This window comes from Bipolaris maydis (assembly GCF_028858645.1).
Source record: "Bipolaris maydis strain C4 unplaced genomic scaffold PSV08scaffold_6, whole genome shotgun sequence".
Lineage (NCBI taxonomy): Eukaryota > Fungi > Ascomycota > Dothideomycetes > Pleosporales > Pleosporaceae > Bipolaris > Bipolaris maydis.
In genome coordinates this window covers 31,594-56,345 of record NW_027093862.1, presented here as the reverse complement: position 1 = coordinate 56,345, position 24,752 = coordinate 31,594, and the positions used below count along the sequence as shown (strand labels likewise).

The window sequence follows — 24,752 nt, the reverse complement described above, 5'->3', positions numbered from 1 at the left end:
TGCATGGCATATATCTTCGTACAGCTCCCGAAAGGTCCATTCAGGTTTAGTCATGCCATACGTCCTTTTCTATGAACTTGTTTTGCTGAGATCGCTTTGACTTATTTTTCTTCCATATGGGTCATGCAGCGCATCCCATTCGCTGATCTGGTCGTACGGTATCTTCACAAGCACGTGTGTTTGCGCTCCATCTCCAAGATCCAGAACCTCTTGGCGCACCTTGTAGCCTCGAAGCTTAGGCAGCCAAATGATCCAAACGTAGTAATACAACCCGCAAATGATGAGGATGCTAATCCCAACCACGATGTAAGTACCGTACCAGAAGCTGACGTCTCCACCTTTCGCCCCGCCAGTTGGTGGATACCAAGGCATGATGATTAGGTAGAGTTGAACCAAAATATTGAAAATGAGTACGACGTTCCAAACACGGAAGGATGGTGGCGGCAGTCCAAGGCGATTGCGGCGAAACCGTAGCACATAGAGCCCAACGGCCATGAGCAGACTGAAACAGGCTGAGGGATACACCTGAAGGTCGGTGATGAATGAGAAAGCATCACCTGCTGGCACTGCAAGGATGATGAGAATTGTAAGCGCCCATTTCGTGAAGTATGGTCCTATTGGGGTACCGAATGGTTTTGTGGATGCCCAGAACTGTGGCCAGGGAAGTACGCCTTGTCGACCACATTCTCTAATTAATCGCGAGGAGCCTAGAAGAACGGCGATAAGATTGCCGAATGAGCTCAGTGCTATGAGAAAGTTGAGGCCGCGGACAGCACCGTGGTCTCCAAAAACTTTGGTGAATAGAATACCGGCAGCGATTGTTTTGCCTGCTAAGATTTCTTCCTTGGGGATGGCAGCAAAATAAGCCACGTTTGCCAAGATGTACAAGATGGCAACGATTACTACTGCGCCAAATCCATTGTTCCTGATGCTCTTGATGGGGTTCTTGACCTCGTTGACCACATTGAATGCATTTTCATATCCAGCATCTGTGTCATTTGTAAGTAAGCATCGCTGTTCAGATCCCTATAATCACTTACATGCAAAAATGATCTTGTACATGGCGTTCGTGACACCATATCCCGATGGACTACCGTCAAAAGCGTTGCGAAACCCGGCTGAAGGGTTCTTGACCTTAGTGTGTCCACCCAGCACAACCAACCCTATGATAGCGATGAACACTAGTGTTATCACTTTGATTGCTCCAATTACATTGCTAATCCAGTAGGATGCTCTGGTATGGAACAGGACTACCAATACAGCAGCCGTATAGGAGGCGACCGCAAGCCCCTTAGTTTCCCACGGCTTGGCTTGATAGTCTCCAATCTTGTAGAGGTAGTTGGCCATAACCACTGCATTGCCAGAGCTAAAAGATAAGATGACAGATTGGATCGCGAATGTGGTTGGAAACAACCACTTGGGTCGCGGGTACGCTTGTTCAAGATAGGCCACCTCAGAGCCTGATCGAGACGGAAAATATGCTGCATACTCCAAATAAACCGATAGCGAAGAAATTGACGTGAAGAATCCAACCATCCAGAAAATAAGACTAAGCCCAACTGAGCCGGTACCTTTCAAGATCGACGCAGCTACAATCCACTGTTAGCTTCTTTGACTTTCGTCAAAGCAGTTTCCACGTACGTGTCGAGAATATTCCTAGGATTGATTAGCAAAAATGGAAATATTGAGATTGAGGAACCAAATACCTGTGCCAATCATTTTCGATATATTCAAGAACACTATTGTGATAGGTCCAACATTGTATCCCAAAGGGGAATGAGTCTCGACAGGGGCTCCACTCGCTTCTTGATAGGCAATGGGAGCATTGTTGCCACCTTGCTCCCCGACATATTTCAGATCTCCATCTATGACTTGAATGTTTCCACTGGCTGTCACCGATTGAACCGCAGAAGCTGATCGATCTGGGTTCTCACCAATCTTGAAACGATTTCTGAAGAGTGAAGACATTGCGAAAGACAACCAGGTTTCTCGATGACCCAGTGCGACACGCTATGTCATGGGGAGATCTTGGAGGCGTGTAAGCATGCGACTTAAGACGGACATAGCAGGTATATATGGAACTTTAAGGATAAAGCCGACCTTCCGCGGTTGGAGTTGGTTGCAAACTGGAGTGCAGATGTCACCATCGCACGTCATTTGCAACAGGATTGTTAAATTCTGGCGCATCGCCTTCAGATACTTGTTAAACCTATCACATTGTGTCGCGTGCCGAGCACGCGAAAGATAATGTATTTGCGACATCGCAGGGGTACCTGGAAGAGCCAAGGTGTCGGGTCTTTGTTTTGCTGGGCAGCTTGGTCGTACAGCCTCGTATATTCTTACTATTCTTACTGAAGATGTAGATTTCTATCATTGAATAAACAATGAAGTGTTGTGTGATACATCTCTCGGATAAAACTATGGCCTTGGAAGCGATGGAAGTATTGGGGAACTATGAACAGCTGGCCGACAATGACTAGCAAATTTGAAAGCGGGGATGATGTAACATTTATGTGGGACCATATACATAGAATACGGGATTGTACATACTCACTTAAGGATTGGCTGATAACGATCCTGGCATATCCTAGCTAAAGCCCAAAAAGGAACCCAAGCCCTGAAGGTCCATCTTCTATTTGCTCGGTCATACTCATGATATTGGTATCTACAATGCATTGTGTCTGCAAACGTATTTTGCGTTGCTAATAAAAACAAGGTGATGAAACAGCTTTATCCCGACTAAAAGCACTCTCAGTGTTAATTAAGTCATCTGAGTCTGCGATCTAGATAGTACTCTTCAAAAGCGGAGTAAGATGCTGTAGTGGGCCCAAACCTGAGGTGGGGATTTACAGGTCTAAACAACGCTAACTAGTTGGGCAAAGTACGTTTGCAGACGTGGTGTACAAGCTTTCAAAACGGCCTATGGATTTTACTCCAGTGGCTTACTTTTCCCTCCACTTGCCGTGCGAATTGTGGGCTCCAGCGGAAAGACGGAGTTTTCAGGCGCTACACCTTCGAATATGGACCATCTTGACTTCAACGCCTCCGATGTAGGCCATGCGTTCTCAGGATCACGCAGCCAAAGGCGGACAAGATGACGCCTAAATCGCTTTAGCACGGGATCTCGCATGATTGGGTCAATTGATACTCACTGCTGCTCTGGAGTGTTCTTGAATCCGTCTCGGGCATGGAAAATGCTCAAGTTGTTGACATATTGTACATCGCCCTTTCTGAAACCAAGAGAAACAGCATGTTTCTCAGCTAGAAAATGGAGGGCATCAAGGGCCTCGGCCTGAGCTTCAGTGATAGGTGGCACGTCAGAGGATCTTGGCAATCCCCAATAGCCTGTGAATGTCCTTCGTGCGTACTGGATGATCAGTCTCTCAGGAGTAGACTTGGTCTTTGGCTGATAGTGAAGCAACGGTCGAAGTGCATACTTGTCCCCCCTACCGCCAAAACTATCACAAAATTTAGGAACAGCTTCTTCAAGTTTGTTTAGGCTACGACTTTAACGTACTTCTCGCTCGCCCAAGGCTCAGCCAGGGTCCTGATGAGATCTGGTCTCGTTCTAGCGAGCTCGTTGTACACTGTCCATGAGCTGGACAACTTGCTTTCGCCGCCCTCCGCAGCAGTCTCCAAACATGCTAAGGCGATAACGTCTCCCGAATCAGTATGGAACACCTGCTTATCATTTGTATAAGCAGGTGCTCCAATTTTATTGGCATCCACAATTGAGCTTAGATCTTTGATGTGAGCTAAGACGACATCGGCTGGTTTTCCCTGGTACTGAAAGTCCTGGCGCCCTCTAATTGGAGCAACGTGGGACGAGACTCCAGCGTATATGATAATGTTCTCTTCACGATCATGCTTATCAAATGGTAGGCCTCGAAGGACCTTGAAACCGCGTCGGTTATGGACTTCATCGGAAATGTTGCGCAGCTCAGCGTGCAGCTTTGGAAGAGGAAATGTGTCTTTGTTGATGAAGCCGAGTGGTTTCCCAAGAGCTGCTGTTGTTTCAGCATATGTCCATTTTACAAATCAAAATAGCTTACATTTGAAGTATTCTAGCGCGCGCTCAATCTCCTGAAGCTCTTTGTCATTGAGTTCGTAGACGAAATTGTACTTTTTCGCAATGTCGCTTCCATTCCATACGAGGTCAGAATTCAGTTCGTGAGGGAATCCATCTGGTAGTTGGTTCGACAACTCTTCAGTAGCTTTTCGGCGGGCAACACGTGCGAGATACTTGTCGAGATCGGGAGCGTAATCAATATCGGGTTGGCCAACGGGGCCAGTTCTTAACACTTGAGCAGTGGCCATGCTAATGTTTGACATGCAATGTACTGTATATTCTGCAAGCCTTGTATTGACGAGATTCGACATTATACATAAGCTAGTGTCGCAATGAGATTGGCATATCACGTCAACGGATGTGTGATGCGGCCTTGATAGCGCAATTGAGCTAACAGCTTGCGTCAACGCGGGGCTGATAGCGTCATGCCCTAGTCCCGGGCCGTCTCCAACAGCAGTACAATGAACGTACATACAATCTACACTTATGTGTTCTTTTTCCTAGCAACCTACATGGATATCTTAGTGAACAGTTGTGTATAGTATCGGACCATTATTCCTACCATAGTGGACACGAGCTACCTTCTATTCCTTATCCTGGCCTATGGCCAAGTAAGAGAACAATTAATTAGACATGAAACTCTATAGACTTATCGAACTTATGAAACTTGTTATATATGCTCTATCTGTATTGTAGACTACCCTACTCTTGCACCACGCCGCTGTCGATACTGCAATCATTGTGTACCTGTTGAAAGAAGTCACTAGATGAAAGTAAATACATAGACATATTCGAGGAACTTTAATTTCTTAGTGATATGGAATATCGCGATACTAGTTATGTATTTAGGAACGGCGGTTGATGAGGTTGAGCGATCAGTGCGCTTTCTCCTTATTAGGGGTAAATAAACTTTGATGCCCAAACGCCCACCCTGGATCCATATACAACGCCATTTTTACCTGATCCAGACTGTAATACTTGAATCCATCCCTCAAACCCGCTTCTAGATTTATCTTTAAACTTCCTGTGTCGACCATCCTCGAGAAGCGTTCAATGTGCTCTCTCTCGTACATGAATTTACCCCGGATCTTCAATTCACTCAGGATCGTCTCTTGGTACGGAATTTTAAAATCAGCAAACGCGCCTCTCAATAAAACATACTCTCCATCACCTCTAAAAAAAAAGACTCCTACCCTGGAAAAACGGCAGTTCTTCCTTTAAAGAGGAAGGACTGTAGTCCAAAAAGTCGTGCACTCCTTTTCCACCAGTTGTATTTTTTAGTGCTTTCGCGCCTACGTCCGTGTCACCTGTTAAAACAACCATTGTTAACCTCTCTTTCGCACCATGGTACCTTTCTAACACCTTGAGCTTCTCAGCGTTACGAGCTGCAGCCACAACCTTATACCCTATCGCTAAAGCGACTAACACACCAACTCCTGAAAAATTCCTTGTCACTGGCCCCAAGATTTGAGCTTGCCAACCATCCCATTACTAATAGGAAAGATTCTGCAAGCGCAAAGTCACTAATCTTGTATCCTAGTCCACTTTTCTCCTTCCTTTCCACCCATTTCTCTTCCAATTTAAGAATCCTTTCTCGCGGAACAAGCAATCTTTCTTTGAACACGCCCTATTCCAGACGCATTTCGTGAGAGTGAGCAAGCCAGGGTCAGCGCCGCAGAGGGAGGTGCGAACGACTTCGGCGTGCGGATTACCACGGCTGCGGATCCTGGCATCGAACCAAACGAGGTCGCCAATTTGGAGGGTGGTGACATCAAGCGGAAGAGAAATCATACTTGCAACGAGCGCTGAGATGAGTGTAACAGGTGGGGTTAAAATATTTTTAGGAACTAGGGGCGTGCCGAACTGCTCGAGTACTAGAGCTTTGTGGGTTGCAACTGTGGGTATTGATGTGTTCTGGAAATATATAGGGACAAGTTCAAAATAATGAATTGTTGGGTGAAATTTTTGACATTGAACAAGGGAAACACTCTTTACTCACATTTCCCTTATCTGCACTTCCTGTTACGCACCTTGTGTTTACTTAACTATGTCTCCTAATTTGCAATTTGGAGCCTGCGGACAGACATCTAGTAACCATCAGAGGCTGAACATTAGGCTAACTAAATGCATGAGTAGTCCATGCAGGGTTTGAAGGTGAGACTTGTCTCAACGAACTCTCAGGGCTAAAACTCCGAGTTTTTATCAAAGGCTTCTCTTCGAAATCTTTACGCCGAGTACACATTCATTCTAGCCAGTTGGGGTGTAGCCTGCTATTCTTTTCTGAGATAATTGATCTGATACGCTATATAGTAAGTAGAGAGAAAAAGGTCAACCGATAGTCTATGCAAACCGAATGAAAGGGTCATAGAACATTGTCATTCTAAGCGACCGTATAACTACACCGGCGTTTGAGGTTGTCGCTATGGGGTAGTTTTGGCTAGCTACGTCTTTCCAAGACTAATTCTATCAGCTCTCGAGTGTGTCTTTGGATGATGTTGTTATGTCAGCTGAGTCATGTCCACTCCAAACTGGCGCCATTGCTTTTTGACATCAATATCAATCTTCCCAGAATTCGATGCCACGAGTGAGTCCCTCCCAACAAACCCAGTCGTATACATCACGAGATGTTCCTAGTAGTATTTAGTGTTCACTCTTAACTATAAAGATATCAGTAATAGTTACCTTTCCTAAAGTTAATTTGATTGAGCTTTCTATCCATCGCATCGGGGTGTAGATCTTCAGGGTTTTCTTTCCCTTGATCAGAGATAAGATATTGTCAACAACAACAAAGGTTTGCATAAAACTCGCTCGTCCCATCTTTGGTCCACCAGAAGCCGCAACGTCGCCAGCAGCAAAGATGTTCGAAAAACGCTCATCGGCGATCTGCAATGTTGGTCTGACAAGAATGTGAGAAGACTCCTTTGATATTGACTCCGGTGAAAGGCTGGACACGACAGAGCTGTTTGGCCGCTGACCAGTACAGGGGATCTGCGCTTCGTGAGTTGACAGATCGAAGGAATCTCGATACCCATGGGGTGACTCACGATGAGATCAAATGTCTCTTCTTCACCTTGTTTTAATTTGAGGGTGTGACTTCCTTCCACAATCTGTGGCCGTTGATTGAACCAGACCTCGACGCCCATTTCACCAAGCCTTTTCGTTACGTGCTGATGTAGCCGTTCTCCAAAGCTCGGGAGCAGCCTTTCTCTTGAATGTAACAGCACAACATTTTTCTCTGGATGAAAGCCCTTGATATCGCTTGCAAGCTCGACGCCTACTGCGCCTCCACCAACAACCGCGATTCGTGTTGCTTTCTCGATTGTACTCTGCAAACCTCTCAACTCTTGCTGCGCATCAAGACTCTCGGTTGCTGAAACTTTACTTGGAAGTGCTGATGACGTGCCAGTGGCAATCACTAGGTATTCATATTCCAGCTCCCTTCCATCCTCCAGTCTGATGATGCGCTCATCCACTTTATCAACCTTTCCCTGCGCAAACTCAAATATGCTTTTTGGTGCTCCCTTTTCGAGCCCTCCATATGGGATGAAGGCGAATTTCTCGTACCCGCTAATCACGCTAAACCTAGGAAAGGCAAACACATAATTAAAATGTGAGTTCTTCTCGATGAGAACGACGCGATATCCACTGGGAAGCGTTTCGATCAGGTATTTTGCTGTAAAATATCCGGTGAAGGAACCACCGACTACGACCACGTTCTTAGTTTGGGTTGACGGCAGGGATTTGTAAGTGTAACTGTGGATCATAGCCTTTAATTTGCGGGCCGAGGCCGTTAGGGCGAACGAGGGCAAGTGCCGTAGAAAGAGAAAAAGAAGAGTAAGATAATCAGATACCATTTTCCATGAACGCTGGTATGAGAAAGTGATGCGTTAAACCCTACGCTGAATCTCTCGTGAAGACCGGCCTGTGGCATTCAAATCCTGCTACTTCCCTACTACCTTTTGTTTTAACCGATAAGTCGGAGCCGGGATTCTGGAGTGACGTTCGGATCCGAACTCTTATGTACCCTGCCTCTCATACTTACACCCAGTAAAACCGCATTGTTACGACCAGCCTTAGAATGTGAAAGACATTTCACTGTTATGTTCATTCAACAAGGTATTATGAAAATAAAGACTACGTATTCAATCGCGCGTATTTTCTATATAAAATAAGCACGTTATAACAGAGATATTTCGTGGTGTTGATGATGAGTTTTGGTGAGCAATGCCCGGTTGTATTGATTTTCCGGTTTTGCCGGGTGTATGAGAGCCTGCCAGTCTAGACCGATAAATCCGAGACACAACCCAGGCTTCCCTGTTGAGCTCTACACCCAAATAAGTATAAAAAAATGCAGGCGCAACCGAACAGGTTCTTAGCGAAGCCTATGTCACGCGCACAGCTAACATTGTTTACAAAGTCTTAAATCCCCTGTCTATTATTATTATTATTATTATTATTATTGTAGATTAACGTCCTTTCTCAGCCGGTAGGCTATATAAGACGTGCAGGTTGAGCCTGCAAGTATCTAAGTAGGCTAGATTTAATCTAGATACAAATTGAGTAGGTGGGGGAGGGGGTCATCTAAATCGAGGTGAGACTCGTAGCCTAGTAGTTTTAGTGAGTAGCTCTCTCAGGTCTTTCACTTTTAATGAGTCTTCCTCTCAGGTCGAATGGGTAGTTTTCAATGAGTCACTCTCTCATGTGGGTGGACCATACTAATATGGTTTCGAGGAGAGAAGGAATCGAACCTTCGAGCTCTGCTGACGTGAGACAGCAGAGGCTTTCCAGGCGCTTCACCACTGCGCCATCCCCCCAAAATCCCCTGTCTAGATTATGCCATGAACAAGCAATCTACAGATCCTGCCATCGTAACCAAATTATCACACTCTACCAACAGTACCTCATCTAGTGATCCCCCAGTAGTACCTTATCCAAACATTCTACGCACAATATGCTGTCCAGCTCACATACCGACTGTTATCAAAACACTGATTCCAGCCATTCGCCAGCGAAGTTGCGGGAGTTGGGTTCGTGTTACAGCCTCTATTCTTAAAAAGCAAAACTACAGAGCCGCTCATTAACTTGTTCATTGATGGCGCTGTGAGAGCCGGTCAATATACGTACCTACGCACCCCTTCTTGACCCAGAAGACCTGCATACTGTTCCCACGCAATTCTTTGCAATTACCGGTGGGGCGGTTGTCAGGGACAGCGACACTATCATCTACTTTTGAGACGCCACATCGATTATCATCCCAGGTGCCAATTATAGCAGCGGTGTTGTCGCGGGGAAAGATGCCAATGGAATCAGTCGTCGGCGCCGATAGAGAAACATTTGGTAAAGTTGCCGCGATAGCGACCATTGGCAAAATGTTGAATCGCATGGTGTTGAAACTTGTGGAAATTTGTTGAGTGTCTTTGACGATGTTTGTAAGAATGTTGGTATTGGTGAGAATGCTGGTGAAAGTGTTGATGAGAATATTTGCGAGAATGATCATGAGTGCTGTCAATGAGCAAATATTTATGTAAGGTCACAATAGGATTTCGTGGGCATAGAAGACGACCTAGAGAATAGCACAGAGGGTACAATTCAAAGAATTCAGCTGAGGCTGAGGAAACTGATGTGGGTACACATCAACATGCTGATTTTTGGCTTACTCAATGAGCTGAAATTTTGCAAATCGAATGATCGTAATACATAATATTTCCCTTTTTAGTACTAGGATTGCTTGGCATGAGCTGAGTCTCATAGGATGCTTCCAGCTGGGTACATGTAATTCTTCCCAATTATCGATTGACATGAGGACCGACGGTATTTTTTGGAGAGCATCCCGTATTGCTCCCCGTATTGCGGTGTACAGCGTCGATGCCGTTCTGGAATACAGGTAGGACGTCAATGTGTTAGCAATCCACTGGTTCCATTGAAAAACTTGTACAAGGGTCTCCACTGAACAAAGATCCTTCTCCATGGCTCCTCGTTCTTCAATATCGCCAGGTAGCTCATCATATGTTTTATCTTGGGCCTATTTGGACTTGATCCTGAGATCGCGTAGTGACGGTACAAGCGTCGGATTCAGGGCGTTGAATAGAGGTCCATCTGTGCATGAAAAAGCCTCATTATCTTTCAAATTCTTGCGACAGTGGCCTTCACCCGAAAATCACTTCTTTGAAACCCCGGGCCAGGGTTATTTTGTAGGCTCATGCCCTCTTGATGACAGATACTAGAACAGCATTGACCATGAAGGATGTAAGGGTATCTTCCTGTGTGACAACGAAGACCACTCCTGGCACTTACAGATTCTCTCTCGGGAGGAGGATGATTTGGTTTCAATCCAGTTGATGTATTTTTTTTCGCGATTATCGTCTTTTTGAGCAATTGCCATGGCATCTATACATTTACCTTTGGCTCTGATGATTCGCTCTACATGTTGATTTAGTACACTCAGCCCATCTTATTGGCTAGTGATATTTTCCTACTCGCCAGCTTTATCCACATCTTTAACGGTGACGAATCCATTTGCTGAATTAAATATGGACAGCTCTTTCAACAGCCACATCTCCACCATTCGCTAGCGCGGTGACAAAGCTTAGACAAATTGACTCACAACTCAAGAAACTCAACTTGAATTATTCTGGATTCTATCAAAACATGGAAAAATGCGAACGTTTGCTGTAAAGTCTTCCACATTCAAAGGTGATGTCTTTGATGTAATGAAACCCACGAGAGCGAGAACCCCGAGGAGACCACAAAACATCAACATCACGAACTCTTCTCTCGTCTCTCAGCAAGCGTATAAAATATACTCCCGTCGTAGATGCGGCGGATATCCTCCTTCATCATTCTGCCGTCCTCGGGCCAAAGCATTATGTACGTAGCAATCCCTGTGTTTGTTAGGGTTGAAGTCTGCAAACGATAACACTTATATCGACCTACATTCAAAGAATGCACCACCCCAACCAATTGGATCAGCAATGCATCGTTGCCCCTTTAGCAGGTTGCTGACATCCCATATTGTCAAGTAGTCCCTTCCCTCAGCATATTTGGCAAATATATCCTCAAACTTTTGTGGCAAAAAGCGTCCTTCAGTGTCGTATGTCCCGCTGTCACTGCCATGCTTGTCTTTGTGTACATTTTTAAGAAAGACACCTGATATAATGGTAGAAGAAGTCAGCGTGAATCCGATGCAGTTTGTGAATTGGACCTCTTACGAAAGAACGGATCAGGTAACCATCCAGAGCACGTTGGGTAGGAGAAATTGGCATGGATTACGAACACGGCGACGATGGATAGGATGACACCAAAGCCGAGCCGGTAGAAGCCAACAAACGTATCTTGTGGCCAAAGAACACCATCATGGTCGCGGTCAAAGAAGTCGCAATGCTGTTGTAGAACGGTCTGATGGGAGTGCTGCTCTTTCCAACCCTTGGTACCTTGGGGGGATTCTACCGAGGGGGCGCGATTTGCACGGGCAGTGCCTGGTCGTATTAGAGATGCAGCTGCGGATTGTTCCATGTGTGAACGCATACCTGCATGCTGGAGCTTCGAGCCTTTCGAGTTCAAGAACGGTTTTCGATGTTCGGTGATGGGCACATCGCTAATAGAGCGCACCACCCCATCATCTCCATTTGTGCGACGCTCAGAATATCTCATGATTTCAGCCATGTTTCTAGGGTCAGACATGTTTTAACTTGGTGAATGACAGTAAATGAGAAAGCCGGAAACCAAGGTCATATAAGAGAACTCGCAAATATAATGATGCCATCCCATATTCATGCGTGTGCAGGTGAAAGGTGCCGTCATTTTCCATAACCATGACGTCACGCCATCCAAAACAGCGTTTAACCTAGCAACGTTCATAATGTAAGAGAAACACACATTCGCACACTGCTTGCAGCATGAATAAGAAGCGCAAATTGTGCTATCTGTAGCTCATACCCTATGTTTATCTGGGAATTGTCGATCCTACGAATGTTATCCGAAGTGAGCCAAAGCTCTGCTGGGCTCTTGAAGAATGTTGGCGGCGCGATGGCGGAATCTAGTATTTCGTGACATGCATTTCGTTTTAACACATGTGAAACTTTCACTTATTAGGATACCCCTCGCGCATCTTTGTCTCTACGCAGCTCACGTCATGAACTTCTAATCGTAGCTAACATGAGGTGGCAAAAGAGGCCTGTGTTGCGCTAAAATAGGTCTGACGCTATAGTTTTGAATGATGACAACTATACACGCAAAGCAAGAATGTAATAGCAGTTCTACCAAAACTATATTGCCGTATCTAGAGCATAATGTCCAACAAGGCGTAACGTGTATGGCAAGCGAGCGGCGCAGGCAAGCGAGCGGCGCACCCCATCAACTTCGCGCACCTCTATAAGCGTATAGCTCCACCACATATTGATAATTTTGATATATATTAAGATAGTAGATTAATTACTATCTAGAGTATCTTTCTTACATGTACGTGAGTTATGGCTAGTCTCTCTACACCTACTACAGCGAGCTAGAGCCTGGCGGCTGACACCTAATCGCTCTCCTCCCTAACGCTCCTCACGAGTAATCTGCTTATTAGCCTTACGTTAAGTGAGTATATCCTCTCTAGCTCCCTTAGTAAGAACTCTACGCTTCTATATCTACTTCTTCTTACGCTGCCTACGCTCTAATATTACTATATTAGCTCTCTTAAGACTAGCAATCTAGTCGCGTATTAGCTTAGCTAAGAGTATTATAACCTTAGCCCCCTTCTTAAGCTAATTAATTGCTGTAATAATTAAAGCTAGTGATAAGCCTTAATGCCGCTAAACGCGGTTATATATTAATATTAATTAAGCTTTAAGCTCGCGTACGTTACTTAGTGTATAAGCCTACTAGAGAGCCTTTATAAGAGCAGCTAGAGGAGTAGGCGTACGCAGCTATATATTAAGCTTTAATAGAACAGCGTCTAGCTAGAGAGGGATAAGGCCTACACCTTAAAAAGCTAAGCAGATATTAGCTGCTGTAAAGGATTAATTAAAGGCTACCTTAAACGCTAGTAGAAACTCTAGCTTAGTAATATAGTTAATATAGTTACGTATTAGGCTCTCTACCTTACGGCTATACGCGCGCTTTAATAGTAAGAAATAGCTAACGTTAAGAGGCTAGAGTAAGTAAGAGGAGTAGAGTAGTATATAGAGCGTGTAGATATTGTTCTCCTTATAGAGCTCTTAGAACTTAAGTAACTAGTAGCTCTTATAGCTATTAAGAATAAGTAGCTAGCGTGCTCTAATAACCTTACTATCTATATACTTAATAAAGTGCTTTAGCTACTTAACTCTTAGCCTATTATTAGTCTAGCTATTATCGCTAACTGCGACTACCTAGTCGCGTAAGATCTCTACCTTCTTATACTAGGTAGATAAGTAATACTTACTAGTAAAGATAAGAAATAGTAGGATAGCCTAGCTAGCTACGTTAATCCTAGCGATAAACGTTACCTACTTGCGACTACCTAGCTAGATGTTACACGGGGTTGGGTGCTAATACTTCTCTAGGCTCGATCCGGGTTAGGGCGAGTGAGATGGGGTGAAGAGCTCCGTGAGGTTTGTCTGGCGAGACAGTGGATTGGGGTGCTTTAGTAGAAGGTAACAAAGGTTCGACAAATACCTAATCTATATTGCTATAGACTAACAGGTAGCAATCTTGTTAAGTAAAGTAACTAGTTAAAGTAACTAGTAAGAAAGTACAATTTGAGTTGACCACAACGAGAGTAATAATGAAATCCATCCATCCTTATATCCTTATTGCTTCCAGTCCTGCCATCCCGTCCATCCCATCTTTTCCACTCTTGGCGGGATGTCTGGGATGGACTGCCATCCCAAGGCCCACTGCCATCCCAAGCTTGGCGGGATGTCTTGTCTTGGCGGGATGGCACATCACGTGACTCTGAGCCCCGCAATGCCCATTACCTTTTGACGTGGACGTCCCTAGGCCTTCAGCCATCTCGTCATTTGTTAAGGAGAGGATCCTTCCTGTTACTTGTAACATTACCTCCCCCTTTAGGGCTATCGTCTCGATACCCTGGAATATCGTTTTGCCGTGCCGCGTGTTGAATCGCTGGCTGCATATAAGGTCGGTAGGCCCCGGGCCATTATAACCGTTCCTTCCTGACTCCAGCCTTCCTAACCATGCCCAAGGTCCCGTCTTCCCGTACCCGTGTTCGCGCTCAAAAGTCGAACGAAGAGCGTTATTCCCGTGCTGATCGTGTAATAGAGCAAGGGAACGAGATGACTTCTTATCGCTGTTCTCGTTGCGAGGAGAAGAACCTTCGTTGCTTCGTGGACACTGCAACTGGCCGTTGCGCTGGTTGTATTTCTGTGAAAGCTGAGTGTAGTTTGTTTGTTTCTGAGGAAGAGTGGGAACAGGTTCAGCAGGAGCGTGAGCAGAAAGAGTTGGAAGTGGCTCGATTGAAGGCGCAGCGTGCTCAACTGGATGCTCAACTATCCCAGCAAGAGGTGGCGCTTCTGGAGGTGAAGTCTCGCGAGCGGTCCTTTGCTCGTCGAGATCTTGCTGTTCTTTCGTTCCAGGGTCGTGCGAAAGAAAAGGCCGAGGGGGGCTCAGCCCCTGGTACGGACCCTCCATCAACCGGACCATCGCTATCCGGACCCTCGACTGACCCGGGCTGGTTACAGGCTGATTACTCTTCTTCCCATGATCCTTTGTCTCTTGACTTCTTCCTTTCCTACGAGAATCCCATTCTCGCTTCCGTGGGTGTTTCCGATGGTACTCACGTATCAGTGACTTGCAGTTCGTCAGGTTTCCTTCAGGTTCCCAAGTGTTATGGCTATCCGGCCATCCTTGCCACTTGGCCAAGTACTTCCACTGACTACCGATTTTCCGCAGGTCCTTGATTTCTTCGACCTCGTACTCGTCGTCTTCGAGCTCTATGTCCGTTGCTAGCTCGGCATCTGGAGGTGCTGGTTCCAGGAGTTTCTTATGAAAGACAGGGTGGATTCGCATGCCTTGTGGGAGTTTCAACTTGTAGTTTACTTTTCCTATTTCCTCTAGGATTTCGAACGGTCCCATTCGGAGGTTGTCCAATTTTCTGCATGGTCGTTTAGTTTTCAGGTTTTGTCGTGACAAGAAAACTTTGTCCCCCTTCTTAAAGGTTGGTCCCTCAATCCTTAGTTTATTCGCTGCTTTGGATGTCGTGAGGTTCCGTTGAGCTATGTTCTTGCTCAATTCTTCGTGCAATTCTCGCATAAGCTTCGCTTTGTCGTCTGCTCCTACCGCGATACTTTCAATATCTTTTGGATCTCGATGAGCAACCGGCTCATATCCGTAGTTCGCGTAGTGCGGCGAATGCTTCGTTGTTGCGGATTTCGTGCTATTGTAGGCCAATTGCGCTGTCGGTAGCAACTCTACCCAGTTGTCTTGCAATTTGTTGGCGTACATCCGTAAGTACTGCTCTAATGTCTGGTTCGTTCTTTCCGTCTGGCCGTCTGTTTCCGGGTGAAAGCTTGTCGAAAGCTTCTTCTTAACGCCTAACTTTGCCAAGAACGTGTTCCAGTATTTAGACGTAAACAGTTTATCACGATCGGTGATGAACTCTTCAGGTATTCCATGCTCTGACACTAGTGCTTTGGTGACTTCGTACGCGCATTCGTCTGCCGTAATAGTCTCTTCCGTAGGCACAAATTTCGCAGCCTTAGTCAATCGATCCACGATTACTAAGATTGTGTCACAAAATCAAGCTAACCCTAGTTCTAACGATCTCGGGAGCTTCACTATAAAGTCCATTATTACACTTGTCCATAGTCTAGACGGTGGCTGTAAGGGTTGTAACAGGCCATAGGGCTTATATCTCTTAGGCTTATTCTGGTGACATGCCAGACAGTTGCCTAGGATTTCCTGCACCTTCGCTCGCAAGCGCGGTATCGCAAACACCTTAGCTAGTCGTCTAACCATCTCTTCGATTCCTACGTGTCCATATTCCTAGGACTCGTGCAGTTCCCGTATGAGACTCGATCTCATATGTGGAGGTACATATATTCGATTCTTCGAAACCATATCTCGGTACTCTCGTTCGTTGTTTAATAGTTCGTCGGAGCCTGCTTCGTCGGGCTCGAACTGCCAGCTGGCTGCTCGCTGCTGCCATTCCTGCTGTAGCGTTTCTACCTGCTCGGCCACCTTGGCTACTCTAGCTAGTTCCGGCTGGTTATAACGTAGTGTGCCATCAGGCATCCTCTTAAACATCGCATCGTGCGGTTTCTTGTGATCGTCTTCCTGTAGGTCAGATCTTCTGCTTAGGGCGTTGGCTGCTCCGTTGAGCGTTCTAGGTCGGTGTGTGATCTTGAAATCGAACTGAGCTAACATCTTAGCATACCGGACCTGTCGTCGGTTGAGTTTCTTGGTCGTTATGAAACTTGTTAAGTTCTGGTGATTGGTAAAAACTTCGATCGTGTCGGGGAGTCCTAACAGGTACACCTCCTATTGTTCAAAGGCATCAACTACTCTAAGTAGCTCCTTATCGTGAACGTCGTAGTTAAGTTCTGCTCTTGAGAACTTCCGTGAATGGTAGAACACTAGTCTCCATTTCTTATCTGGGCACTGCTGTGACAATACAGCTCCGAGTGCATAGTCAGACGCGTTGGTCTCAACTCTAGTTGGTCGTTGAGGGCTGTACATCTCGAGTACTGGCGCCTCTAGGAATTTCTGCCTGAGCTTCTCGAAGGCTTCCTGATGTTCTTGTTCCCACTTGAAACCTATTTCCTTCTTGGTAATCTCCGTAAGGGGTGCTGAGATCTTCGAGTAATCTCTAATGAACTTTCGATAATAGTTCGCAAATCCTAAAAAGGATTGAACATCCTTGACTGTTTTGGGTATTGGCCATTCCTGTACAGTCTGTATCTTTTTTGGGTTCATCTTTACGCCTTCGGTTGAAATGATAAATCCGAGGAATTCCGTCTCCTGAGTGTGAAACTCACATTTCCCTGGTTGAAGGTATAGCTTGTATTCCTTAAGCTTTCGTAACACCTTCTTAACATGCTCAACATGTTCTTCGCGTGTCCCACTGGAGTACACTAGTACATCGTCCAGATACGCGGTGACAAAGATTCCGAGGTATTCGTGGAGTGCGTTGTTAATGACTGATTGAAAGGTTGCCGGCGCATTCGTCAATCTGAACGGCATAACCGTGTACTTAAAGAGTCCGTACTTCGTTTTAAACGCTGTCATCTACTCGTGACCTTCTTTGATTCTGATTCGGTAAAATCCTTCCCGAACGTCGAACTTTGTAAACCACTTAGCCCCCTGGAGTCGATCCATGAGCTCCGTAATGAGTGGTAAGGGATATCGGTTCTTCCGAGTAACGCTGTTCAACCTCCTGAAGTCGACACATAGTCGCCACTTCCCGTTAGGCTTCTTTACGAACAAGATGGGTGAGGCCATCGGGCCTGATCCCGGTCGGATGAATCCCTTTTTCAAGTTTTTCTGGAGGTAATCCCGCAGCTCAGCATCGTGCTCGGGCGCTATAGGGTACATTCCTCCTGGGCTCAACTTCGCTCCTTCCTCCAAGATGATCTCGTGATCCTAATCCTGGTGTTCTGCTAAGTCTGTTGCTTCGTTTTCCTCGAACAGTTCCTTGAACTCTCTTGTTCGGTATTCAGTTGGTATCGCCAACAGCGGATCGTCCTTCGTGGTCGCATCCTGTGGTGCCGGTCCTTCCTTCGTGGTCGCGACCCGTCGCATCCAAATGACTCCTACACTCTGAGGGTCCTTCGCATAGATTCTCGCGATCTTATGCGGTGAGATCTTGCCAAACCTCCCGTCCTGGGGTGAGCTCTGGTTTATCGGGCGTATCTCGTGTCGTACTCCAGCAACCTTGCGCGCAGGTTCTCGGCTGAGAATAGTCTTCTTTTGCCAATCGATGGCAGGGTTATGGGCATCCAGCCAGTCATAACCAATCAGCATGTCCATCTGTCCTAGATCCATGATGCTGATATTCATTCGGCTACGGATGTCCGCTACTTCGAGCGTCAACAACTCCGTCTCGAGCCTTATCACGCCGCCTCCGTATGCTACAGGAGTCTCTTCGGCTGATATCATCTATATCGGTTGTTCTCGGTTCCGATAGGGTAAGTCGTATTTCTCCACCACTCTTGGTGAGATCAGTGTTCTGGAAGCTCCGCTATCCACGAACGCGGTCAATTCGTGACCATGTACAGACACAGTCGTGGTTAACTCCATTCGACTACCGGTGTCCTGTACCGTCCTGAGGGTCGTTTTAGGACTGCCTTCACCAGCGTGACCCTGTCCCTGGTGGCATCCTAGTTTTTTGGCTTGGAAGGTCGTCCTTTCTGCGACTTCTTCCTACCCTGAGGGAAATATCCTGCGCCGTACTTGGCGTCGTAGTGGTCTGTGCAACGGTCCTCGTAACAATGGCTCCAATGAATGTTGCGGTGAGGTATCTCCATCTTCGCAACTCGTTTCCTTGGCTCCGGCCTTTTGTTCTTGTGGGTTGGGCAATCCGTTGCTCCACAAATGTTCGATGATAAGGTACCATGGTGGATGTTGTCCACTTGTTGGGCTACCTCAAACTGTTGTCGGTGGAAGGGGCATCCCTTCCTGCACTGCGTCCATAGGAGTCTCTTGTAAGCTTTTTCTTTTTCTGGCTCGTGGAGGTGGCAATTGTCAACTAGACATTCGTCGGCCCAGAGCTGCGGATGACAACACTTGTCTTCGTCAGTCCTGCAGTCCTCCCAGTCCTTCTTGTGGAATTCGCATCTGACAGTGCAATCGTACCAACACAGCTTCTCGTGTTGTTCCATGCGTTCCTTGAACGTCCGAGGCGTCTCCTCGTCATCAGGTCCCTTGAACCTGGGTTGTTCCGTAATGGCCTGGCGTCCAATGTCTTCGGCCCTTGGACCCGTGATTGTGACTCGTTCGGCGACGTCGCAATCGTTAGCCTGGTGCTTGTGGTGTCCACAAATCCAGCATTGGTGGTTTCTTAGGCGGCGGAGCACTTCCGTCCCTTCAACCTTCCAGTCGGTTGGTCGTGGCTCGTCCCATTTGATGTCTTTAATCCCTACGGCCTCTTGTACCATCTCGAAAGCCTCGTCCGATTCGCGTCGAGCTTCCTCATACAAGTCTTGGTCGCTTAAGTTGTCTTCCGTATCTAGCGGTTCGGGATAAGGTGTCCCTGCGCGGAGCATTCGTACTGTCTCCTGGACCCTTTTGGTTGACTCGTTCTTCGGGCAGTCTCTGCGGAAGTGTCCTACTTCGCCGCATCGGAGGCATGCCTTACTGTCGTAACGCTTCTTGCGTTCTTCCGTGGAAAGGCCGTCGTTAAACTTTCCTCGGGGTTTCCTATTCCTATCCTTGGACCCGTCTTGTACCTTGCCTGTCATGTACGTATCTCCGTCGTGATCCTTATTGTTCCGAAATCGTCGGGTGTTGGCAGTGGGTTGCCATGTCCGGCGTCCCCTCCTCTCGCTTTCTCTTTCCCATAGGCGAGTGTCGATTCTTGTTGCCAATTCGATCAATGAGTACAGGTCTTTTGTCTTTTCGTAGTGTACAAGTTCGTCCTTGATGTGTTCCTTCAGACCAGCTTCGTATTTCCGTCGAAGCGCTGCGTCGTCCCAAGCAATCCGGGCTTGGTATTGCTTGAACTGAGTCGTGTATTCTGATACTGACTTGGTCTGCTTCAGGCGTTCCAGTGCTTTTTCCGCCTGGTCCTCGGCATCTACTTCCCCGAAGATGCGTCCCATTTCTTCCTTGAAGTACGTCCAACTGCTGAACAAGGTACGCGTCTCGTCCCTTGTCCCCTTGGCTTTGATATCGGCCAGGAAGTCCTCCACGTGAGGTTGCATCCAAATCGCTGCTTTCCCTTTCATGTGGGTGTGTGCTATGAGGATCTTTTCCTCGTCGTCGAGCACATCGTTGTATCCGCAGTATAGGTCGATGTTGGTGAGGAAGGTCCGCAAACCGTCGCGGTTTCCGTCGTACTTTTCTGGTGTAGCCATCTTGGGTTTCTTTGTAGGTTTTTCGTTTGGCGTGGCCATTAGCTGGCTCGTAAGCTGGTGAACTGTGGCTTGTAGGTCGGCCATCAGTTTCGCCTGGATCTTAGCCTGGTACCTAAGATTCCTCAGTTCTCGTAAGTGGTGCGCGTCTTCGTCCACTTCTTCGTCATCACTCGGGGTCAGCATCTCGTCGTCGATTGCTGGGTTGGGCACTGGTCCGGGACCTTGCACTGGTCCACCGGTACCGGCCTGCGATTGAGAGTGATTGTGAGACATCCTGAATCTTAATCGGGTATCCTATTGTTAATCTTCTAATCCACTGAATCCGTGGGTGGTCAAAGTGTTACACGGGGTTAGGTGCTAATACTTCTCTAGGCTCGATCCGGGTTAGGGCGAGTGAGATGGGGTGAAGAGCTCCGTGAGGTTTGTCTGGCGAGACAGTGGATTGGGGTGCTTTAGTAGAAGGTAACAAAGGTTCGACAAATACCTAATCTATATTGCTATAGACTAACAGGTAGCAATCTTGTTAAGTAAAGTAACTAGTTAAAGTAACTAGTAAGAAAGTACAATTTGAGTTGACCACAACGAGAGTAATAATGAAATCCATCCATCCTTATATCCTCATTGCTTCCAGTCCTGCCATCCCGTCCATCCCATCTTTTCCACTCTTGGCGGGATGTCTGGGATGGACTGCCATCCCAAGGCCCACTGCCATCCCAAGCTTGGCGGGATGTCTTGTCTTGGCGGGATGGCACATCACGTGACTCTGAGCCCCGCAATGCCCATTACCTTTTGACGTGGACGTCCCTAGGCCTTCAGCCATCTCGTCATTTGTCAAGGAGAGGATCCTTCCTGTTACTTGTAACACTAGATAGCCTTTAGCTAGCCTCTTCTCTCTAATACTATAATGATAAGCTAAGTTATAATTTTACCTATTAAGAAGCTAGCTTTATTAAAGTTATAGACGTCCTTGTTATAGATACTATACTTAGCCTTTATCTACTCTATAAGCTTAAACTAGCTCTTAATTAAGACTAAATCTTTATATAGAGCTCTCTACCTATTATATATCTAATTAAAACGCGTTATAAGACTATCTATATGCTTAATAAAGTTAGCTAACTACTTCTACCTAACCTATCTAGCGCCGCGCGCAGCTAGTAGCTTATTAGCTATATCGCGTATAGCATCGTACGTAGGCGCAAATCTATGTAAGTTAAGATTAAGTATATAATTAACTATTACCTCCTCTTCTAGCTTAGTAAGCTTCTTTAAGTTGGGCTGGTAATCGCGTCGGGCAAGCTTACTAGCGCGTCGGCGGCGGAGCGTCGTTTCAGCTATATTATAGACTGCAGCAGCACGGCGATTTCCTTAAATCTGTTTATTTTTAAGAGATTAGATAGCAAGCTAGATATCTAATTCATTTGAAGCTATTTGAGTATGATAGTGTTGAGTAATTAGATATTTAGTTCAAGGAGGTGCGCAAGTTTGGTGGGGTGCGCCGCTCGCTTGCCTGCGCCGCTCGCTTGCCATACACGTTACGCTAGAACTAAAACGCGAAAACTAAGAGACTGATTCGCGCTAGACTATACCGGGTGAGAACCAGCATCTCATCCGCGTTGCATTTGCACGTTTTTGAATCAGGGTAGGGCGTACTTACCTGGTTAAGTTGTGTCCTGCGTAGCAATGTGACTAGCCAAATTTACTACTGAACAGAATAAAATTTTCGGCATAATCAACTGGATGTTCTGATTCTGTAGACGGTCCTTTGTCGCGATAAGGCTTCCGGGGCAGATGGGGTGGTACTCTGGCCTAGTTACACCTGAAGGCGGAGTTATTGCTGGCCACTTCGTCCCGGGCAATACCTTGGTCGGCATCAGTCAATACGCTGCATTCAGATCGCCTCACAACTCTGCCTGGCCCGACGAGTTTGCTCCAGAGAGATTTGTCGATTCCGATCAGCCAGCATGGTTCCATGACAAACGGGACATCCTACTACAACCGTTTCTTTTTGGACCGAGAAACTGCATTGGCAGAAAATAGGTTTGCCATACATACACAAAAAAACCTGGGAACCTTTGGCTAACCGCGTGCTTGTACTCTTGCCTTGATTGAAATGCGACTTGTCTTAGCCATGGTTGTGTTTGAATTTGACATTGAGGTCTTGCCGGAGTCCAGGGACTGGATACATCAAAAACTCTTCACAACTTGGGCTAGGCCGCCGCTCATGGTTCGTATGACACCAGTTGCGTGCTAGTCCCCCTCCGGCACTCTGTCCCTCTCTTTCTTTCTTTCTTTCTTTTTTCTTTTTTAAAAAAACAATATATACTGGAATTGCTCCCTGAATTAGTTTTGCAGAGGTGTGGGATCGCATATTTAGACGATAGAGCATGTCCGATCAAATTGACATCCAGTTTGCAGCATCAGACAGCAGGATCTACCTCCTTAACCGAATGATCTTGACCTAGTGTTTCTTTGATCAGATAAGCATCCACGTTTACCAGCCCATCCATTCGCTCACTCAGTGCTTCAACCCCATTCTTAATCAGTCATTTCACACTGGCTTTATGTGACATCAAAGTAAATTACGTTCCCTTTACCGCCTGAAGAGGTAACATCATCTGCGACCTCTTAGGCCCTTGGCGGTGTTAACATCACTAAGCACGACATTCACGTGACGCTTAGCTAGGGAGCCGAGCTGTAGTTGCTCCAGTGCCGACCCTCTACCACCACCTCTACATCTCTGCTGCACTCATGCAATGTAGGGAGGTGGCCATAAACTCATTTTGCATCATTCTTTTTTCCTTTTATCCACAGGATAGAGGCTGTTTAGAAATAGTCTTACCTTGCACAGACGAAGTGATGATACATAGTTTCCGGATTTTGATCGTTGCCCTCTCGGTTTCTAAAAACTGGGCTCAAGGTACTTGTAGTCGGAGCTGGTACTGGTGGGCTGATGTCTGCTTTGGAGTGTTGGCGTAACGGCCATGAAGGCGTAGGCATTTTGGAACGAAGCGAGAATCCCGTATTTGCGGGTGAGTACTACAGTCTTTTCGCATTTATAACTTATAGCACCAACGTTCAAGCCTGAAAAATATGCGTTGACTAGGAGACATCATTATCTTCGGACCATCAGCCGTAAGGACACTACGGCATTGGCCACAGATGTGCAAGGAGCTGGCAGAAGACAGCCGCGAGAGCGAGACATATTACCGCAGACATTACGGCGAGTTGATTTTAGGGCCCTCGGTGCCGATATACAACGATCCGGAGTATCTTGAAGAGCGTCGAGGCCTGCCTTTCGTGGCACCGTTCCAGATACGGCGGAAGTTCCATGAGATGCTGCTTCGGCAAGTCGCTCGGATAGGCCTCAGGATTCAGTACGGCCAGCGCGCCGAGAAGTATTTCGAGGATGACTCAGTGGGAGTGGGTGGGGTGTTCACACAGGAAGGAGTGCAACATGCCGCCGATTTGGTCATAGCGGCCGATGGCCACCACTCGAGCTCTGAACTTCTTATCGCCGACAAGCGTCTACCCACACGTTCAAGTGGCATGTCAGTATATCGTACAGCTTTTCCAACCGAATTGGCGATGCGCAATGACGCTTTCCAAAAGCAGTGGGGCGAGCGCACTAAAAAAGAAACTTCACAAGAGTACTGACTGGGACCAGGAATGCACATTGGCATCCGGATCTCACCAGATTTTGCTGCCTGGGGGTTGACGCTTCGGGACCAGTTCTTGTTACCAGGCGGCAGTGAGCCAAAGGAATCTTGGGATCCAGATGTCAGCTCGCAGGAGGTATTAGCGGTCCTGGACCGTGTCTCAGATTGGCATCCCGCTATCCAAGGTCTTGTCAGTTGGACACCTGAAGGCTCAATCACGCACTGGCCCTTACTCTGGCGCAATTTGCGCCCTAAGTGGACATCGAAGAGTGGTAGAGTGGTACAGGTCGAACATGTAGCGCATACCACTGTCCCATCCTCGGTCAGCGGAGGTACCTTGGCGGTTGAAGACGCTGTGACGCTCGCGGCTTGTCTGAGACATGCGTGTACCGATAGCGCTTCCAAGAATGGACCGCTGGGTGCCCGTGTTTACAATTTGCTACGCTATGGGCGAGCCAGCTGCGTCCAAAAGATGGCATTCGTGAATTCCCAGCTTATGGGTGCAACTGATTGGGAGAACATCCGAAAGGATCCAAAACAAATTCGGCTCAAGTTCCCCAAATGGGTCTTTCGACATGATGCTGAGACATATGTTGACGATAAGTTCAGCCAGGCCCAGGCACACGTGCTGGAAGGCCAATCTTTCCCGAATACTAACACCCCAGCCGGTCACCTCTTCAAGCCTTGGACAATTGAAGAGATCCACAAGGACATTGCAGAAGGCAAGGTTATCGCGGATTTACTAAATGGCGACTGATCTTAACTAGTGCGGAAGGGCAAGACGAGACTAATTGGCATCAGTGCTTTACGAAACTTCTATTCTACAACATTGCTTTAGATAGTACTGGACTTAGATATATTACTTCAACCTATATACAGTCTGTAAAGCTTACCTCCGAAAATCTCATCATTGTAGCTATAAAATGTTGCTGTATAACTGCATTTTCACTGTTGATTTTCGTGTTCCAGGTGTGCATTGCGCTGGCCCGCGCATTTTGCCGGCTATTACGGTATTGCGTCGATGAACTG

General features: G+C 46.7%; 6 protein-coding genes and 1 non-coding gene across 7 annotated transcripts; 1 reads left to right on the top strand and 6 right to left on the bottom strand.

Moving 5' to 3' along the window:
* Window positions 1–69: 69 nt before the first annotated feature.
* PSV08DRAFT_246620 (amino acid permease-domain-containing protein) lies at window positions 70–1,968 on the bottom strand (the record flags this gene model as incomplete). The annotated part of the gene is made up of 4 exons (XM_014219580.1): window positions 70–989; window positions 1,041–1,589; window positions 1,642–1,656; window positions 1,707–1,968. 4 exons carry the CDS (start codon window positions 1,966–1,968, stop codon window positions 70–72), a joined length of 1,746 nt encoding a protein of 581 aa, XP_014075055.1.
* A 961-nt stretch (window positions 1,969–2,929) lies between these two features.
* Window positions 2,930–4,317, bottom strand: PSV08DRAFT_179307 (uncharacterized protein; the record flags this gene model as incomplete). Its single annotated transcript, XM_014219579.2, has 4 exons — window positions 2,930–3,101; window positions 3,153–3,458; window positions 3,518–4,004; window positions 4,053–4,317. The coding sequence occupies 4 exons, from the start codon at window positions 4,315–4,317 to the stop codon at window positions 2,930–2,932; spliced, it is 1,230 nt and encodes a 409-aa protein (XP_014075054.2).
* Window positions 4,318–6,567: 2,250 nt separating this feature from the next.
* On the bottom strand, window positions 6,568–7,923 carry PSV08DRAFT_370510 (uncharacterized protein; the record flags this gene model as incomplete). The annotated part of the gene is made up of 3 exons (XM_066093194.1): window positions 6,568–6,699; window positions 6,752–7,057; window positions 7,114–7,923. The coding sequence occupies 3 exons, from the start codon at window positions 7,921–7,923 to the stop codon at window positions 6,568–6,570; spliced, it is 1,248 nt and encodes a 415-aa protein (XP_065949169.1).
* Window positions 7,924–8,796: 873 nt separating this feature from the next.
* On the bottom strand, window positions 8,797–8,883 carry PSV08DRAFT_t23. The gene has a single exon. It is a non-coding gene; the product is annotated as a tRNA-OTHER (tRNA).
* On the bottom strand, window positions 8,834–9,566 carry PSV08DRAFT_389094 (uncharacterized protein; the record flags this gene model as incomplete). Its single annotated transcript, XM_014219577.2, has 2 exons — window positions 8,834–9,009; window positions 9,194–9,566. 2 exons carry the CDS (start codon window positions 9,564–9,566, stop codon window positions 8,975–8,977), a joined length of 408 nt encoding a protein of 135 aa, XP_014075052.2. The 3' UTR covers window positions 8,834–8,974.
* Window positions 9,567–10,828: 1,262 nt separating this feature from the next.
* On the bottom strand, window positions 10,829–11,719 carry PSV08DRAFT_221630 (Caleosin related protein-domain-containing protein; the record flags this gene model as incomplete). The annotated part of the gene is made up of 4 exons (XM_014219576.1): window positions 10,829–10,950; window positions 11,003–11,215; window positions 11,278–11,544; window positions 11,596–11,719. The coding sequence occupies 4 exons, from the start codon at window positions 11,717–11,719 to the stop codon at window positions 10,829–10,831; spliced, it is 726 nt and encodes a 241-aa protein (XP_014075051.1).
* A 10,476-nt stretch (window positions 11,720–22,195) lies between these two features.
* Window positions 22,196–24,480, top strand: PSV08DRAFT_179047 (uncharacterized protein; the record flags this gene model as incomplete). The annotated part of the gene is made up of 4 exons (XM_014219573.1): window positions 22,196–22,291; window positions 22,985–23,096; window positions 23,171–23,714; window positions 23,817–24,480. 4 exons carry the CDS (start codon window positions 22,196–22,198, stop codon window positions 24,478–24,480), a joined length of 1,416 nt encoding a protein of 471 aa, XP_014075048.1.
* Window positions 24,481–24,752: the final 272 nt, after the last annotated feature.